The sequence below is a fragment of the Saccopteryx bilineata genome, chromosome 2, assembly GCF_036850765.1.
Source record: "Saccopteryx bilineata isolate mSacBil1 chromosome 2, mSacBil1_pri_phased_curated, whole genome shotgun sequence".
In the NCBI taxonomy this organism is placed as follows: domain Eukaryota; kingdom Metazoa; phylum Chordata; class Mammalia; order Chiroptera; family Emballonuridae; genus Saccopteryx; species Saccopteryx bilineata.
The window spans coordinates 50,764,961-50,783,193 of NC_089491.1; the positions used below are offsets into that span (position 1 = coordinate 50,764,961).

General features: G+C 43.8%; 1 protein-coding gene across 1 annotated transcript in view; it reads left to right on the forward strand.

Moving 5' to 3' along the window:
* Nucleotides 1–16,112: 16,112 nt before the first annotated feature.
* Nucleotides 16,113–18,233, forward strand: part of GNA14 (G protein subunit alpha 14) — a 185,293-nt gene continuing 183,172 nt past the window's right edge. The window contains exon 1 of the mRNA XM_066257046.1: nt 16,113–17,252. Within this exon, the coding sequence (XP_066113143.1) occupies nt 17,129–17,252 (124 nt within the window). The 5' untranslated portion in view covers nt 16,113–17,128. The remainder of the gene's footprint in view (nt 17,253–18,233) is intronic.

Here is an 18,233-nt window from a genome sequence, read left to right on the forward strand (position 1 = left end):
TCAGAGTCTCTCCATCATCAATTTGCAAGTGATTTTCACCTTCAAAGAGCATCAGATCTGTTGTAGTCTTATAATTACTCGTATACATCAAAAATAGCCATTATTTAACTCATTGGAACATGTAATTCCAGGGGATAAACAGCATAGTGCTTATCTGTCTACAGTGTTTTCAAGAAGTCATGCTTGTGCAGAAATATGTTAGGGAATAAGGGGTAGGAAGTATATGCATGAATTGTCCCTCTGGAAAGATTCATTAGGCAAAATAGACAGTTGAATAGAAAAGATTCAATAGGTCAAGTGGTGGGAGGGGCTGCTATACAATGACAGCAAAGATATCAAACTGTTCCTAGCTACCCGCCCCCATACACACCACTTCTCAAATCTTTGGCTTAGCAACTAGTGCAAGAATGAGTGTTCTTTATTCAGCAGCCCCCGAGTGGCTTACACTTGAAACGTGTCCTCATTAGTAGACACTGGCTGAGTCTTCCCCTAGTCTTGGGCACTAATGTGAACGCTGTATTTTTAAACAAGCTCATGAGTTCCTTTTGTTTATTTATTTTCCTAGTTCACCTTTCTCTTTGTTCTCCTCCTCTCCTATGACAGGGAAGTGGATTACTGGCCAGCAATGAGACAATGAAAAAGATTCGCGGCGTGTATACAGGAAGGACGGAGCCCCTCGGAGTCTGAACAATCTGTAGACAGACAAATGAGGACGCTGGCACTGAAAAGTGTCAAGTGGTGTTTCTAAACTCTGGCGGAGAATTACAGTGAGAGTTTCTGGCGCATTTTTAGCAGTGTTTGGTGGTTGAAGTTCAAGGAAGACAGTTTGAAACAGTCCAAATAATCCTTCTTGAGTTTATATTACAGGGAAAAAGGACCAGCTGAAATATATCTAGAAAATGCAACTGGAAATTAGCTGAAGGAAAGAGAGAACTTCATTGCCAAATATGGGAAGATTAAGACAGATTTTACATTCTGCCAAACAGAACCCCTTATGTCCTGTAAACCCAAGCCTATATGTTGCAGAAAGACAACGATAACCAGCACATTTAAATGTCCACTGTAGGGGAGCCTCTCTAGTGATTTCCAAGAGTGCTAATCTTGGAAACACAGGGCAACCTTGAGTTTTTCATGTAGCCAGAGGCTGGACAAAGTGTCCACTCAACGAGGCCTTGAGAGCACAGTTTTATCTCTACTAAATGCCCAGAGCTATGAGCTCACAGACCCAAAAGTTTTCATATAAAAACCCCAGATCACTGAATTAAGTGTTAAAAAAAGAAAAGTAAAAGACTGACAGGTGCAGGGGAAGTTGTATCATTTTATCCCTTTGGTCTCTTGTGAAATGCCACAGCCATTTTGCCTCCCACAAAGAGAACCATTCATAAAGTAGTGATAGGAGGCATGGTAAAAACTGCTTCATTAAGGCATGCATTTCAGGAACCAGGAAGTGTCTGCCCGTTTCGGTAAATAACCTTTTACCATACATACCGTAACAACAAAAGCAAAACAAATAAAGACTAAACCAAAAATTTAAGCCCAGATAGATCTGGATTTAAGCCCCAGGGTACAACCTTCTAGGTAGAAATGCAACAATAAGCAAATGATATAATCTCTTGGGGCCTCAGTTTCTTCATCTGTACAATGGGATAATAATAATGTTTGCCTAATAGTATTGTTGGGATAATTAAATAATGTGATGACTGGCACATTGCCAATATTAAATAAAAGTTATTTGTGTTTCCCATCAACAGTAAGAACAGTTATGAAACAGAACACTAATGGTTCTATGAGTTGTTTTTTCTTTTCAACAGCTTTATTGACATATAATTTACAAGGCATTAAATTCACAGTTTAAAGTACACAATTCACAATTCAGTGGAGTTTTTTCTTTTCCTAGTATATTTACGGAGTTGTGCAATCATCACCCTAATCTCATTCTAGAACATTCTATAACCTCCAAAAGAAGCCTGTAGCTGTCAGCTGTCACTCCTCCTCCTGCCTTTCCCCAGCCCCTGGCAAGCATTAAGCTACTTTCTGTCACTTTGGATTCACCTGTTCTGGACCTTTCACACTAATGAAATCATACCGTACTGTGTGGGCTTTTGTAACCGGTGTTATGGCTTGTCCTTGATTTATGTTTACATGAATAGTAGCAAGTGAAAATCAAAACGATTCTGTTAAATTACCTCATTAGTTGAATTTTAAAAGATTAACACAAGATTTGAGAAGAAGGGAATGGTTAAATGCCATATTCTTTTTCAGCAACCATTAACAAATAAATCATGCCGTTTGATCACATTAATACATAACAGCCTTTCCTTGTTCATTTGTTTTCTCTGGATCCAGTCCTCAGTATTTGGCTGCATCATAAGAAACTCCTTCCATCATTGAGTGTCCTTGACTTCGACCAAGGCCTGACCCATTTGTTCCTACAGCAAAGCCTACTGTTGCACCAGACAGCTTCCTCCATGAGGCTGTGCAACATGACAAAAGGGGGCTTTATGAATGCAAGAGATCTGGTGCCAGCCCTCCCTACGCCACCACCTCAAGTGCTGAGAATGAAAGGATATAATGTACATGAAAGGGCTTTGGAAAATGTTTATGTATCTGTCAGTACTCTTGAGTTGTATGGGTGAAACTGCTAGGTGCTAAGGCAATTTAATGTTTAACTTTCTGAGAAACTGCCAACTCGGTTGACTTAGTGGTTGCACCATTTTACATTTCCACCAGCAATGCACAAGGGTTCCAACTTCTCCACAGCCTCACGAACACTTATTTTCCTTTTATTTTATTTATTTATTTTTTTCATTTTTCCGAAGCTGGAAACGGGGAGGCAGTCAGACAGACTCCCACATGTGCCCAACCGGGATCCACCTGGCATGCCCACCAGGGGCGAAGCTCTGCCCATCAGGGGCGTCGCTCTGTTGCATCCAGAGCCATTCTAGTGCCTGAGGCAGAGGCCACAGAGCCATCCCCAGCACCCAGGCCATCTTTGCTCCAATGGAGCCTCGGCTGCGGGAGGGGAAGAGAGAGACAGAGAGGAAGGAGAGGGGGAGGGGTGGAGAAGTAGATGGGCGCCTCTCCTGTGTGCCCTGGCCAGGAATCGAACCCGGGACTCCTGCACGCCAGGCCAACGCTCTACCGCTGAGCCAACCGGCCAGGGCCCACTTATTTTCCTTTTAAAAAAAATATTATACCCGTCTTGGTAGACGTGAGATGGTATCTCATTGTGGTTTTAATTTGCATTTCCCTAGTGACTAATGATGTTAAGCATCTTTTCAGGTGCATGTTGGCCACTTATATATATTATCTTTGGAGATATGTTGATTTAAGTCTTTTGCTCATTTAAAAATTCTAATTGGACTTATTTGTCTTTTTGTTGTTGGCTTGTAGTAGCTCTTCATATATTCTGGATATTAAACACTTATATCCAGAAGTGTTTAATATCCAAATATTTTCTCCCATTCTGTAGGTTACCTTTTTTACTTTCTTAATAATTTCCTTTGATACATAAAAAGCCTTCAATACTGGTGATATTCAATTTATCTATTATATTCTTTTGTTACTCCTGCTTTTGGTGTTAAATCTAAGAGACTATGGCATAATCTGAAGTCATGAAGAAGTACACCTATATTTTCTTTGAATAATTTTATAGTTTTAGCTCTTACACTTCAATCTTTGATTCACGTTGAGCTGATTTCTTTAATGATGTGAGAAGTAAGGGTAGGTTTTACATTTTTAAGTGGTTATATTTTAAATTGTTATATATAAGTGCTTACATAATATATTCACTTTTGCCCATTGACTCATAAAACCTAAAATACTTCATGTTTGGCCTTTTACAAAAATGGTTGTCAAACCCTGTGGCCAGGTGCAGTCCTTGTAAATATAGAGCTTAAAATACGTTCAACAAATAGATTCACTAAACAAATATTTAACTCTTCTACTGAGTACAAGGCACTTACCAACATATTATGGGGTAGAGGAGGGGTTTCAAACATGAGTGAGAACTCATTAAATCCAAACAGGAATTAATTATACCTCTCTATGAAGAAGCCAAGTACTAGAGATGAAGAACTCTTCTGTGTGAAGCTCAGTCCTGAATAGTGATGAAAGCTGACATGTAAGAATGATCTCCAAGTCTTTTTAGAACAAGATGCAGAAAATTTGAAAAAATACATGCCTTGTGCACGTGCACACTAGTGCACACGTGAATTTCCTCTTCTTTGGTAAAGTCTAAAGAAATGAACAGATAGCCACCAAAGGGGACTGAGATTGCTGTCATATGAGAAAGAAAAAAGTTGCAACATAGGGTGAGTTTTTGTTAACCCTTTTTTGTTAACAGAAAATAGTCTTCACCAATTATTGACTCTCTGTGGATCCAAGAATTTAAATGAATAAGCTTTTACAGCAGGAATCTGTCTCCCTTATAACAGCCCTCTGGAGATGGTCCAGCTGTTCCTGTTCACAGGCACAAAAGGAATACATTTCATATTACAGTCTCTCTTAATGGACAAAAATCATAAACAAAGGAAAAAAATCCCACCAAGAAAGTGTCAGCCTCCCTTCATATTTATATCAGTGGTTTCCCATACTCTACTGTCAAGAAATCCTTTAAACAGTGTATCAGTTAAGGATTGAGTTTGACTATGAATAACAGAAAACTCAGTGACTTAAACAAGAAGCTTCATTTTACCTGCACAAAAGAAGTATGGAGGTAGACAGTTCAGGGCTCTTTAGGGCTCTTGCCACACAGCCATCCTTCATATGTGATTTAATGCCTCAGTGTCACAAGTAGTATCTCCTCCTCTACTTTATATTCATGGACAAAGAAAAAAGAAGGGGAAGAGCAAATTGTGTGCATCAGGTAATCTGTGCTCTTTCCTTAAATCTTCCCTTGGTGACTTTTAGTTCTATCTTATTAGCCAGAACTGTGTCACATAGCAACTTCTAACTTTGAGAAGTTTGAAATGTAGCTTTACAGCTAGTTATAAAATTTTCTTGTTAGTTAGGAAAAAGAGGAAATAGGTAATATGTCCCAAGAATGACTACCAAAAATAACCGCTTTGATTTGGAAAACCCAGTATGTCAGACATTCATCCTCTAGTTAGAATCTTGAATGTTACTTCTTAAACTTTAACATTAACCTGGCAATATTCTTAAAATGCAGATCTTTATTTAGTACATCTAGGGAGGAATCTGAATTTTGAATTTCTAAGGTCAGCTGACCATACTTTGAATAGTAAGGTTTTAAATCACTGGATCATCTTATCAGAAAAGAAATGGACTGTTTTCTTGTTTTTGATTTGTTTTAATGTATACATTTAAAGTTTAAATCATATTCCCAGCTCTGGCCAGTTGGCTCACTGGTAGAGTTTTAGCCCAGCATATAGATGTCCCTGGTTTAATTCCCAGTCAGGGCACATAGGAGAAGCAACCATCTACTTTTCCACTCCTCCTCCTTTCCCTTCTCTCTATCTCTCTCTCCTCCCACAGCCATGACTCAGTTGGAGCAAGTTGGCTCTGGCCACTGAGGATGGCTCCATGCCTCATCTCAGGTGCTAAAAATAGCTCAGTTGCCAAGAAATAAAGCAACAGTTCCAGATGGGCAGAACATCACCCCATAGGGGGCTTGCCAGGTGGATCCTGGTCAGGACACATGCAGGAGTCTGTCTCTCTGCCTCCCTGCTTCTCACTTAAGAAAAATAAAAAATAAATAATTTTCCCACTACATGGCTAATAATATAATGAAATAATAACTATCTAAATGGCCTTTAGTATTATTGACTATGTTTTTAAACTATAAAAAACCATAAAAAATTGAAACTGTAGGACATTCTACAAATGACCTTAACTTGTTAAAAATATAGTAGTATAAAAAGCAACAAAAGACAGGAGGAGGGTTCTAGATTATCAAATTGTTACACTTGGTGGTATAACCATTCTGGGTTTCTGTAGCAAAATGTTTTATTCTTAGGCAACATAGTTGAAATGTTTAGGGGAGAAGGGCTATGATGTTTGCAACTTACTTACAAATAATTCAGCAAACACATATTTTGAGAAAGTAAGAAAGAATATAAAAGAATATGGAAGGGGGTAGGTGAAGAGTTTACAGGTACAGTCGTCCCTTGCCATATCATGGTTCACTTTTCCGGTCTCACTGTATCATGGATTTTAAAAATGTACATATCTAATTTTGTATCATGAATTTTTTGCTATATCGTGGGATTTTACAGTATATAGGTATTTTAATATATTTATTATTTTAATTATTTTTTGTGCTAAAATAAGCAAAATAAGTGTGGGAAATATTTATAAGAGTGTGGGGAGAGTTTATAAAGCCTTAAAATATATATAAATAATAAAATAAATATAAGGTCACTGCTTCATGGGTTTTCTCCTATCGCAGGGGGTTCTGGAACCTAACCCCTGCAATATACGAGGGAACACTGTATCTCGCTTTCAAATTTTATGTACATTTTGAAATTTTCCAAATAAAAATATAGGGAAACTTTAGTCATATTATAGTTATATAGCACATTGTAATGCAGTGGCTGAGGCCAAGCAGGTCTCCGTTGGATTTGAGCAGATAGTAGAGAAACTGTGGAGCCAGAAAGCATTGGGCCATTCCCGTTTACTAGAGTCTTGCAATGGAGGAAGAGCACACAGGCAAGGGAAAACCACTTCTCAGGCAAACAGCAAAATGGCTCCTCACAGTGGCAGGTGGGCAGGCAATCCACAATCCACCCTCTGCTGCCCTGAGCCTTAGATTATACACACGTGGTATGGCCACATGCTCATGCACTAATCAGGCAAAGTACTTACAGCAGGTAAGCCAGCAAGCAAGCCTAACACAGCTGTTTTCCCAACACACATAGCGCTCAGAATTGATTTTTTATTTTATGTAGAAGTATTCTCAAAAATAACCATATCCAAAGAAGGGGTTACATTAGCATACTCATGAAAAACACTTTTGTAATAGAGAAAATATTCTCTATACCCAGAAGTTCCCCTCCTCAGTAATCCCAGATCCTGGGATACACATTTAAGTACTTTTAGGGTGTGTGGTAAATGTATTGGTAGATCTGTCTCCCTTACAGGACTAGAAATTCCATCAAAAAAGAGATAGAATCTAATGGGGGGGGGGGAAGAATCACTTCATAAGTTACAATAAATGTCTATGCACTATCAATACATTTACCACAGACCCTCAATGATTTTTATGAGCCAGGCCATAGACCCCAATAAACATGTGAAAGAAGGAAAGGAGGCATGGATTGACTGACAGCCTGTCTCAGGGTAGTTTGGAAGATAGCCTTGAAGCCAAATTCAGGATTGGAATCAGAAACAAGCACAGACTTGGTTGCATGCCACTGGAGAAGAGCCTGTGCCTGGCTGGTTGAGTCCCTTCTTTGCACAGTGGAGTCAATAAACTTGTCAGTTGGGTTTGCATACCATTTGAAACCAGTTCCTTCCAAGGCACTTACGGACCTCAGGACCTCAGAATCCAAGGAAGCACATGGCAAACACAATGAATAAGGCACCAAATAAAATGAAGACAGTAGCTGGAGGGAAACTATGTCACTCTTAAATAATCAAACAGAAACCAAAACCACTCGGACTGAAGAGAAGTCTTTTAGATTGATTATGTAATTCTTTCTTTTTTCTTTCTTTTTCCCCCCTCCCTTCCTCTTCTTTCTTTCTTTCTTTCTTTCTTTCTTTCTTTCTTTCTTTCTTTCTTTCTTTCTTTCTTTCTTTCTTTCAGAGACAAAGAGAGGGACAGATAAGGATAGACGGACAGAAAGGGAGAGAGATAAGAAGCATCAATTCTTCATTGTTGCTCCTTAGTCCCCTTAGTTGTACATTAATTGCTTTCTCATATGTGCCTTGACCTGGGGACTACAGCAGAGTGAATGACCCCTTGCTCAAGCCAGTGACCTTCGGCTTCAAGCCAATGACCTTTGGGCTCAAGCCAATGACCATGGGGTCATGTTTATAATCCCACACTGAAGCCAGTGACCCTGCACTCATGCTGGTGAGCTTGTGCTCAAGCTGGATGAGCCCAGGCTCAAGGTGGTGACCTTGGGGTTTTGAACCTGGGTCCTCTGTGTCCCAGTCCGATGCTCTATCCACTGTGCCACCTTTCTTTCTTTCTTTCTTTCTTTCTTTCTTTCTTTCTTTCTTTCTTTCTTTCTTTCTTTCTTTCTTCCTTCCTTCCTTCCTTCCTTCCTTCCTTCCTTTTATTCTTAGGTGAGAAGATAGAAAACAGTAAGGCAGACTCCTGCATGTACCCCAACCAGGATCTACCTAGCAACCCCACCTGGGGCCAATGCTTGAGTACCAAGCTATTTTTAGCACCTGAGGCTGATGCACTCTAATAGAGCTATCCTTAGTGCCAGGGGCCTCACTTGAACCAATTGAGCCACTGGCTGCAGAAGGGGAAGAGAGAGAGAAGGGGGAGAGGGAATGGGAGAAGCAGATGGTCGCTTCTTCTGTGTGCACTGATTAGGAATTGAACCCAGGACATCCATATGCTTGTCTGATGCTCTATCCACTGAGCCACTGCCCAGGGCCTGATTATGTAATTATTGAACAGGATTCCTTTGCTCTACAGTGCAAGTGCTAGACAGACAGGTCTTATATAGCAATACCCTTATTTCTTTTATTTCTTCAGATTAAACTAAATAATCTTGATACAGGTTCAGGAGAAATTTATTTCTTCACATTAAACTAAAGAATGCAGATACAGGTTCAGGAGAAATTTAACAGATAAAGATTCTTCTACATATTCAGAAAATTTTGTAAATTTGCTGCACCTGCATCCAAAAAGTTTATTAACACATGCATTAAAACAAAAACAAAAAACTATCTGACCACAGATCCTTAAGTAGTAATCAAAGGCACAATCAAGAAAGAAATTTTGGGGCCCTGGCCGGTTGGCTCAGTAGTAGAGCATCGGCCTGGCGTGCAAGGGGTCCAGGGTTCAATTCCTGGCCAGGGCACACAGGAGAAGCGCCCATCTGCTTCTCCACCCCTCCCCCTCTCCTTCCTCTCTGTCTCTCTCTTTCCCTCCCGCAGCGAGACTCCATTCGAGCAAAGATGGCCCAGGCGCTGGGGACGGCTCCTTGGCCTCTGCCCCAGGCGCTAGAGTGGCTCTGGTCGCGACAGAGTGACGCCCCGGAGGGGCAGAGCATGCCCCTGGTGGGCAGAGCGTCGCCCCTGGTGGGTGTGCTGGGTGGATCCCGGTCAGGCGCATGCGGGAGTCTGTCTGACTGTCTCTCCCCATTTCCAGCTTCGGAAAAAAAAATACAAAAAAAAAAATAATAATAAAGTAAATTTGGGCCCTGGCCAGTTGGCTCAGCGGTAAAGTGTCAGCCCAGCATGTGGAAGTCCTGGGTTCAATTTCCGGTCAGGCCACACAGGAGAAGCGACCATCTGCTTCTTCACTCTTCCTCCTTTTCCCTCCTCTTTCTCTCTCTCTCTCATCCTTTTCTGCAGCTATGGCTTGGATGAGCAAGTTGGCCCCAGGCTCTGAGGATGGCTCGTGGCCTCACCTCAGGTGCTGAAATAACTCGGTTGCTGAGCAATGGAGCAGCGGCCCCAGGTGGGCAGAGCATCACCCTAGAGAGCTTGCCAGGTGGACCCTAGTTGAGGCACATGCGGAAGTTTGTCTCTGCCTCCTGCCTCCCCACCTCTCAATAAGTAGAAAGAAAGTTTGGTAGAATACTAAACCAAAACACAATCCCAGACCAGCTCTGAAAAGACCTATTTGCTCATTTATATTGTCTATGTTCTGGTCCATTTTCAGTTTATTTGTGTGACAAAGTAGAAAGAATCCGATGGCCATTTACTATTTGTCTTACAGAAAGTAATAAAGTAGGTACTAAAATATTAGGGCACTGTAAAATAATCATTAATGGAAACCAAAGTATTCAATTTTTCTTGCCCACTAACACCTACCTCTTCATTTCTAATAGGTCAGGTACATTGGCCATGATTGTTTTGGTTGCCGGTGATAAAAACAGTTTATCCTGGCTTAAATAAACAAGGACACTTACTGGTGCAGGTAACTGCACATCTGGGTCCAGCAGTTCAGATCATAGGAGGATTCTCTTTCTATCTATTGGCTTGCTTTCTGTCTATGTTGGCATTATACTCAAGTGGAGAGGTTTGTGACTTTGCAAAGATGACCACCAGGGACTCCAGGTTGTTTCATATTTTCAAACTAGTTATCTAGAGAAAGGGGAACTTTCAGATTGCTCAGGGATGTTTCAGGAAGAATCCAGTTTAGTATCCCCCAAACCAATCTCTGTGGTTAAAAGATGTGCATTCTCACTGGCCAGACTTGGGTCACATGACACCTCTGAACCAACTTATTGGTTAAGGAGATGGAGTGCTCTGATAGGCCAGACCTGGACCATGTGCTCATCTATGGAGCAAGCAATGTTAGTCCTGTGTAAACCACAAGGAGGGGACTGAATGTTCATAGAGTGGTGAATGATTATCTCTCAAAAGAATGCTGAGCATACCTATCCGTCACTCAGAACAGACCTTCCTACATTTTCTAGGACTGAAAGCATGCTACAAACAATGGTGAAACAGTGTTCAATGCACCCTCAAAGTTGTGATTTGACAACCCAGCATTATTGCTAGAAAAATAATGTGAATCTATTTTAAACACACAGAGTTCAGGCATGTCGACTCCAGTGAAAAAGTGAAGTACATGCTAAGAAAGCAGAAGGATGAGGAGGTTATCACCTCAGTTTATTTGCCTTAGTTCCCATCTCAGCCTGGGGTGAAACTTCCTTTGAGGGGGGAGGGAATGAAAGAAGGAACATACGAGGGTGGCGGGGCCTCAGCGTCTGGGCCAGACTCAGCCTACTGTTGGACTTGCTGCACTGAGATAGGACTTAGTTGCCTCAGCTACCATAGAAAAGATACGATGTGCAGCTCCAGGGCCTGCCTTCCCTTCCATGATAGGTTTACTCTACTGTAGAAGAAACTTGCTTTTCTTTGACCACATGCTTATCAAAAAATCTCAGAGTGGCCTAATCCAGGGTTACTCAACCTCGGTGCTAGACATTTTGTGTTGGATAATCCTTTTTTGTGGGGAGGCTATCCTATGTACTGTAGAATTTCTTTTCTTTTTTCTTTTTTGACAGAGACAGAGAGAGGGACAAACAGGGACAGACAGACAGACAGACAGGGAGAGAGATGAGAAGCATCAATTCTTTGTTGTGGCACCTTAGTTGCTCATTGATTGCTTTCTCATATGTGCCTTGAACTGGGAAGTTACAGCAGACTGAGTGACCCCTTGCTCAAGCCAGCGACCTTGGGCTCAGGCTAGTGGGCCTTACTCAAACAAGATGAGCCTGTGCTCAAGGCAGTGATCTCAGGGTTTTGAACCTGGGTTCTCTGAGTCCCAGTCCGACACTCTATCCACTGCACCACCGCCTGGTCAGGCACATTGTAGGATGTTTAATGTGACAAGTGGTGAGTGTCTGGGAAGGCCTAGGACGTTACTGTACAAGCCACAGACTTTATAAATACAGCCCCATGAATCTTCCCCTGCTTCCTTCTGACAGACTGGGAAATGGAACAGTGAAGCAGCCAAGGCTGCTATCGGAACAGGGATGAGGGCTGGACCGATTGGGAACACCCAGGAGAAACTGGCAAGGTAAGGCACAGATCAGCCTAACAGTGACCATCAAGGAGTGAGAAGTAGCCCGTGGGCCAATAGAAATAAAAAAATCAAGATGGAGAGGTAGAGAAACGTGGGGGATTGTCATGGCAATGTGGTTTTGGCTATTGTGTGGTGGAGCAGTGATCAGACCAAAGAACTTTGTGGTTCATAAACAAGGAGGATGCTTAATATGAAAAGGGTATAGAACTGAGGATTCAATATTCTGACCTTGGAAATTGTTTTTGGGCCCATTGACTTCATTGGGCACAAAGTGTTCTCTCTGGCACTGAATTGATGAAAGAAGTAAAACTTATCTATGATTCATATCATTGCAACCTGAAAATATGTCCAAAATACAGGGACAGACTGGCTTCACACGACTACTGAAGTGGCAGTGGCACGTGGCACTTAACACTTGTTAATGTAGACCCTATGGACCTGTGTCCTGTACAGGATCTTAGGTCCTCAACAGAGAACTTACAGCAATGTACTCTGAAGACCACCAAGCTATATCTGGGAAGGCTCTTGTGCTCTCTGACTGCGTAGCCCTGAGGGGACAGGCTCCTCTATGCTGAGACAGGCCAGGCTGAATGACTGGGATGTAATCTGTGCACTCAAAATTGAGGTGCTGTGAGTGAGAGGGAATCTATTGCTGAGCCCCACAGATATTAATCTCATCAGAGAAAATACATTCTTCCTGAACCACAGATCCTTCCATTTCTAACAGGAGATTCAGCGCCATTATAATTGTATGGGATGACCATCATGTGTTTGGCCCGCCATTGACTTAAGTGTTACGTGTGGTTTGACTGTAATTCTAGACTTTTCAGTGGAAGCTATATAAAGAACAGTTTCTGGTCTTTAGGCAGAGAATATTTTAGAGCAACATGGTAACATGTTGATTGCCTTAGAAAAATAGGTGTTGAATAAATACAATTATCCACCAGCTACCATTATTACCCCTTCATCTAAACATCCATCACTACTCTGTCAACTCATCCAAAGTCTACCATAGGCACACAATAGACAGATATCTCTAACTTACCATGGTCAACCAAAACTGGAGATGATGAAATGGGAACTGATGGGAAGTGGTGAATGGGGAGAAGAACTCAAAACATTATAGAGAACACGCTAGGCTCAGAAAATTGAACGAAAATTTGGGAATCACTTAGTCCCATCTATTTAGGATAAGAACAGGCAAACCTCCAAGGATGACTGATATGCTTAATAGTTGATACTCATGTATACAACTGAAACAAAAGTTTCATGAAAAAATAATACATGCAACATATTTTGATATCTTCTATCTATATTCTATTCTTTTTCTTAAAAATAAAAAAAGGCTACAACCCAGGAATGGGTCACAACTGCAGTTTGAAAAACCCTGCCATAGAGCAGCATAGGTACATTAGCATTAGTGCTCTTTTAGCTTTGTGAATTTCAGGGTCATATTCTTACTTTATGTTACTTGTTAAAATTCCAAGACGGTACATTTGTCAAAGAGAACGGCATCTTTCCAGCCCTCGACTTGTACATTGCCTTGGAGTTGTGAATTAGAAACTGGGCAGTCACTTCCTCTAAGGGGGCAAAGTAGAGACACAAGTCGTCTTTCCTAAATCATACATTGATTAGCCATGGACTTTTGGTTTCTCAGTCTTCCACCACAAGAACCTCCTTTCCTGTCTTCTACTTTCTTTCTCTTATCTCTAATGAATTCTTCTTGTTTTTAATATTATTTAGTCAACTAAATTTTATTTAGAAATGCCAGGATAAACATGCCCCCTGTAACTAATGGCTCAGGAGAGGAAACAGGTGAAACAGAGTGAGCTGTTACAAAGAGGAACACAGGGAGTGTGCAGGCAGCAGGGAAAGACGGGTGTAACTGATGAGGGGTGGCGATGGTTTTCCAGAAGAGATGCATTTGGGAAGGAAAGTACCTAACTTTGCCTGGGTGAGCAATGGTGGTCCTGGAGGAGGGCACAGCAAGCACCAAGACATAGAGGTGGGAAGAATATGTACTTACATTTGTCTGGAGTTGCAGCAGAGTGACAGGGAATGAGGCTCAGCTAAAGGGCCCACTGTACAAATTTGTAGGCTGTGGAGAGCCACCTAGGTGACTCTGAGCTCTCAGTCTGCTCCCTGCTTGCTGGGAGAAGCGGGAATGGATGGGTTCAGATTTCGGGGTCTCAGTCTTACTTCTCTCTATGACTAGAGCCCACCAAAAGTCTGGAAGGTCTTACCGTCTAAATCCTGAGTGCCTGGTACAGGGCCTGGCATGAGTTCAAAGGACATTCAGAGGAACATCAGATGATTAGTTCACCTCCAAGGCCCAGCACGGGGCAGGTGTTTGAAACACATGTCCAGGCTGTTCTCTGATCTTCAAGAGAAATGAAATGGAATTGTAGTGCTTTGGGAATAACCTAGGAAAACATTCTCTTTCACTAAGACTTCTCTTCAAAACTACCCCTTCCTGGTAAGATGTTGCAAATGAATTAGTAACCGAAAATTATTCTCATCCCACCCCCAGATCCTGAAGAAAATTGGAGACATAAATAAAAAATAGCAGTATAAAAATAATTGACCTGTGATATCCTAGTTTTATACTTCTCACTAACTACCAGTGCTCAATAACAACTTCAGGTTTATGATTATTTTTAATACTCTTATATAGGTGTGAAAATCATCAAAAAGAAAATTGACTGTTACAGTTGGGAGATCCCTATGAACTCAATCTGGTTCACCCCTCTCACTTTACAGTTGAGGAAAGTGGGCTGGATGACTTGCATAGAGCTGCCCCAAATACCTTCATAGCAGAGAATTCAACCAACCAACAATCCATGACTCAGAGAAACTTACTTTGTTAGTTTATGTCCTTTTGATCTCTTAGACATGTGTATATGTGTTCCCATAATAAAATTTGTCATACTGTTTATATTTTTGTACTATGCCTTTCTCACTAAATGATTTTGAGGTCCCCCCTCAATCTTTAACTGTTATCACAAATTTGTCACTCACACATTCACATAGTGACTACAGAATATCTCATTATATGGATATACCATAATTTATTTGACTTATTGCCTGTTGTTGGGCATTTAGATTATTTTGCATTATTGTTGTTATTAGAAATAAAACCTTTACATCTAAATCATGGCTTCTCTCTGATTGTTTCTTAAAGGGAGAAATACCAGTTTGGTCAAAAGGGATGGATACATTTAAGGCTTCTGATACATACTTACTATTGAGCTGAGTTTCACAGATTTACTATAAGCAATATATTTTATACCTTTTTTGAAACCTTAGCAAATTTGGACCAATTCTTCCAGATAATGTGGAGTTCAAATTTGCCCTAATTTTAATCATTTAAAATACAAATGATTATGATGCAACTATTAGTTTGAGAACTTAAGAGGTCTTATTATCAAACTGTAAATGAATCTATAGGGCTAAAGGAGAAATGTATGACAAATGGCCAACGATTGAATAGGACATGTCCAGGAGTTTTCCTGTAGGGGTCACTGTTACTGTCAATTTAGGCCTGCAAGGAAATGAAAATAAAGTCGTGCATTTAAGAATGTACACACACTCATTTTTAATGCCTGATTGGTCTACATTCTCTAAATAAAAAAATAAGTAAGATCTTCAGTCAGATAGCATCACAATGCCAAGTTCTTTATATAATGACCCCACTCTCCCAACTCAATGTACTCCTCCATTTGATCAAATAAATGTATGCTACGCATATGAGAGGCACTGCTGTTTGCTCTTAATAGAGGAAGCATTAGCTAATTACCTAACGCCATAAAGTGGCTTAAGTGGCATATGATGGCTTGAAGAAGAGAAGGGAAAAAACAAAAACAAAACCATTCATTGCTGTGGACGACAAGATCCCCTGTCTCCACCGTTCCTTTTCTGCTTTTCTCGTGAATCTCTTTGGGCTCTGTCCCGAAATCTACACAGAAGACAAAGCCAGATGTAATCTGCATTTTATAATGCCATTTGAGTACAAAAAGGTGCTTTTCAATCTTTTTTTTTTCCAATGCAGGTTGAGCATGCTCCCGACGTGCCGGGAGCCGGGCCAGCGTGGCCGTGCGGATGGACACACCTTTACTAAGCGGCTGTCCAGGACTCAGGGCTGGGACAGGAAACAAGCCAGGTGTTACTGGAAACCTATCAGCTCTCTTTACAAAGCAGCCTTTCCCACCATAAAATGCAAAGTAGCCAGCCCGGCCCTTTCCCATTCCCTCCATCCCCAGCCCTTCTCGTCCGGTGGGGTAGGAAGGGACTGCAGGATATTTACTCTCCGCCCTTAGATTGCTCTTATTTAATGAACCCAGCGGAGCCGCTTCTCTGAGCGCAGCGCCAGGGGCTCAGGTCTAGCCGCACCTTGCAAGTAGGCTGTCGAGCTGACCCAGGGTATCGACTAAACTGGAGCTGAGCTGGGGCATCCGGGAAGCCGAGGAAGCCCTTTAAGAAAAGCAGGGTGTGCGCTGCGGTGAGGTTGGTGCTCCAGTCTCAGCGTCAGGTCAGGTAGAGCGCGCAGCCTCGTCCCCGGCGTGCTGTGCCCCTCGGCGGCCGCTGGGCTTCCCTCCACTCCTGCCGCTGGGAGGAGTTGAGGCTGGGAGTTGGTGAAACTCGCTCACCTGTCGGAACCCGGATCTGGGGAGGGAGCAAGGCTTGGCGGCCAGAGCGCGCTGGTCACAGCAACCTGGACAGGCGGCCCACCCTGCGCCGCGACGCCACAGCCGGGCAGGCAGGTGTGGGGCTGCTCCCGAAGACTCTCTCGGCCCCCCGGCTCCGCATCTCAGCCCCCTGGGCGCCCCTTTCGCCCTCGGGCGCCATCAGCCCCGTGTGCCCCAAGGCCCAGTCCGCCAGACTCCAGGGTTGCAGGTTCGAGACGCCCCGCCTCCTCTGGCACTGAGCGCCCTAAGCGCCAGCGGGAACCTTTTCACTGGGTTTTGGTCTGCGGTCACTGCTGAGGTTTTCGGAACTGTCCAGGCCAAGGCCAGCCAGGACCTTCGTCTCTAACCGACGCCGTGCCTGCAGCCTGCCTGAAATACCCCGCGATCTGCGAGGGTCCGTTTTTCTCCGGGGACCGACGCCCCAACTTTTAACGCGCGGCCTGCGCCCCCCGACTGGGTGTCCGGCTTCCGTGCCAAGGGGCACACATTGCTCGGGGGCCGTCAACGCTCCCAGCTGCACTCGGCTCACCCCCTTTTCCCTCGAGCGAGTGCGAGCTGCTTGAGCCCGGACCCCGGGTGCACCTGACCGGCCCCAGAGCTCGGGGGTCGCTCCCGCCGCGGACCCCGCCAGCGAGGAGGGACTGAGCCCCGGAGGTCCGGGCGTCTGACTCAGAAACAAGTCGGCCCCGCCGTTTCTTGCCGAACCCGGTGCCCGTCGCGGGTCGGCCCAGCCAGCAGCCCGTCGGCGGCCGCGCGCGCCATGGCCGGCTGCTGCTGCCTGTCCGCGGAGGAGAAGGAGTCGCAGCGCATCAGTGCGGAGATCGAGCGGCAGCTGCGCCGGGACAAGAAGGATGCGCGCCGGGAGCTCAAGCTGCTGCTGCTGGGTGAGTGACACCTTCCCTCCCGGCCACTTCCCCCGCCCGGGTCCCCGCCGGGCCTCGACCCGGGCCCGGTGCTGCGTGGCTGCCTCCTTCCCAATCCCCGGGGCTCACAGACGCCTCAGACGCTTGTCCTTTTCATTGCCAACCGGGCGACTTTCGATTACCCCTAAACAGGTTTAAGACCGAACCCTTGACCTCTGTGTGCCTTCCCCCCTCCGTTCTGGTTTGCCTCGGTCCCTAGAGCCTCGACCTCCCCACCCCTGCGCCCCTGGCGCGCACAGATTCCACAGAACCGCATCTTGGATGTCTGGGTCGGTGGTGGGGAGCTGCCTGGTCCACGGCTTGGGTTCGGCTCTGGCTCTGGCCCCTGCGCTCTCAGTTCTGAACAGGTACGTTTGAGCGCTGACCACGTGCCGGACTGCAAAATTCTAATGGACATCACCGCCACTAGATGCGGGCAGATAAGAATCCCATTTTAGAGGATGAAAAATGGAGGCCCAGAAAGTTGGAGAATTTGCCTTGACCGAGAAAAGAAAAGCAGACACCAGGCCAATCGTGGGGTCGAAGCCGGGTCTTGGCCGCTCCCCGCCCTGTGACCCTCTCCGCTTGCCACCCGTGGCTCTGTGGGAGGCTTTTCTTTTTGAAGCAGACCCCAAACTCCCTTTCCCAGTTGACTCAGCGCGAGGTGGTTCCTTGGATCCTGACGTTGTGGCCCCAGGTGCTTTGGCTAATTCTTCATTTGGCTCTTTGGGTCTCCCTGCTCTAAGTAGGACACTCATTTTCAGAAATAGAAACGTTTAAGATTTGCCCAATGTGTGCCCTAGGACAAGGACTCCACCTTCTGACTTTCTAGAACCCTGTTCTATCCATTTGCTGTTTGAGGAATATTTACCTACTCTTTTTTCAGACCAGGATATCAGCTGTCAAGTCTTTCTAGAGCAGCCAAAAGAACTTCAACTTTTTTCTTTCAACCTTTCCGGACAG